Genomic DNA, 1530 nt, shown 5'->3' on the forward strand with positions numbered 1-1530 from the left:
AAAAAAAAAAAAAAGAAAAGAAAATATGGGCTTATGGTGGGGCACAGTGACTCACGCCTGTAATCCCAGCACTTTGGGAGGTGGAGGCAGGTGGATTATTTGCAGTCGGAAGTTCAAGACCAGCCTGGCCAACATAGCAAAATTCTGCCTCTACTAAAAATTAGCCAAGTGTGGTAATGCGCACTTGTAGTCCCAGCTACTCAGGAGGCTGAGGCACAAGAATCCTTGAACTCAGGAGGCAGAAACACTCTAGCCTGGGCAACAGAGTGAGACTCTGTCTGAAAAAAAGAAAGAAAAGATGTAGGCTTTCCAAGAACAAATTATAAAGTGTAATGAGTTATGTCCTCTGTGATTAAATGTTAAATCTAACACCACTTTCTTGGCAAAAAAGAAGGATGGCATCTCTCAATGAGTTGTGAAAGTAAAGCCTTCATACCTTAGATGTGAGGTCCCGATGAAAAATGCCTTTGAAGTGAAGGTAGCTGAGGCCCACTGCTATGTCATAAGCCAGTTTTACCCTCACAGTCCAAGGCAAATGCAGGTTACTGTCTAGCAACTGTTCCAGGTTCCCGGAGTTGATATACTGCAAAACAGAAGGAAAACCCAGCTACCATTTATCAGAAATGTTTAGTCTAGTGGCGAAACCATTAGAGATTAAACACCTAGAAGAGAGAAACTATATATATATATTTAAATTACTGAGGGCTTATTCTACCTCCAGGCACTGTGGTAGGTGCTACACACAATGATACTTTCCTTTAAGGAGATCACAACTATTAAGGGATATAGACAAACAATATCATATAATAAATGTTAAAATACAGCTATGTGCAGGTAGGACAACACCATGCAGCACCAAGGATAAAGCTACTAACTGTCAAGGCATGTCAGAGGAAGATGCAGAGAGGAAATCAATCGGATAGGATGACCTAGAGTAGCAGGAAAGAGGGACATAGAGGGAGCAGCATATGCAAAGTTACAGGTTAAGTGCATGATGCATTCAGGAACTTAATTTACTTCAATATGGCCAGAGTGCATTTAACAGCAAGTCAGGAAGTAAGGCTGATATGTTTTGCTAAGATATGTGAACTTTATCCTGTCTATAGGAAACAAAAGAAGCATTTTAAGCAGGAGACCCACATGGCCGCATTTGCTTTTTAAAGAAAATATTATTTTAGCAATGGTATGATAGATGGATTGACTGAAAAATACAGAGAAAGAGAAATAGGAGATTACTACAATAATCTTGGTGAGAGAAGGCTATCTGAATCATGGCAATAGTGGAGGCATTGGAACAAGGCAAGATTTAAAATGTATTTAGATGGCAGAGTTTTTAAAAAAAACTTGATAGTTGCCTGGATTAGAGAATGAGGGCAATAGGCTATTGGTCCCTGGATATTATTTTTTTTTTTTTTTTTTTTTGAGTCGGAGTTTTCACTCATGTTACCCAGGCTGGAGTGCAATGGCTCGATCTCGGCTCACCGCAACCTCCGCCTCCTGGGTTCAGGCAATTCTCCTGCCTCAGCCTCC

The 1530-nt window shown here is 40.5% G+C and overlaps 1 protein-coding gene across 4 annotated transcripts in view; it reads right to left on the reverse strand.

The window, feature by feature from the left end:
- TESK2 (testis associated actin remodelling kinase 2) overlaps window positions 1-1530 on the reverse strand; it is a 172968-nt gene that overhangs the window by 12517 nt on the left and 158921 nt on the right. For 3 of the 4 annotated variants that reach the window (XM_037742863.1, XM_037742864.1, XM_017540815.2), the window contains one exon: window positions 437-583. The exons of the other annotated variant lie outside the window; for it this stretch is intronic. In XM_037742863.1, the coding sequence (XP_037598791.1) occupies window positions 437-583 (147 nt within the window). The remainder of the gene's footprint in view (window positions 1-436; window positions 584-1530) is intronic. 4 annotated transcript variants of the gene reach the window in all.

This window comes from Cebus imitator, unplaced genomic scaffold (assembly GCF_001604975.1).
Source record: "Cebus imitator isolate Cc_AM_T3 unplaced genomic scaffold, Cebus_imitator-1.0 Scaffold129, whole genome shotgun sequence".
NCBI lineage: Eukaryota > Metazoa > Chordata > Mammalia > Primates > Cebidae > Cebus > Cebus imitator.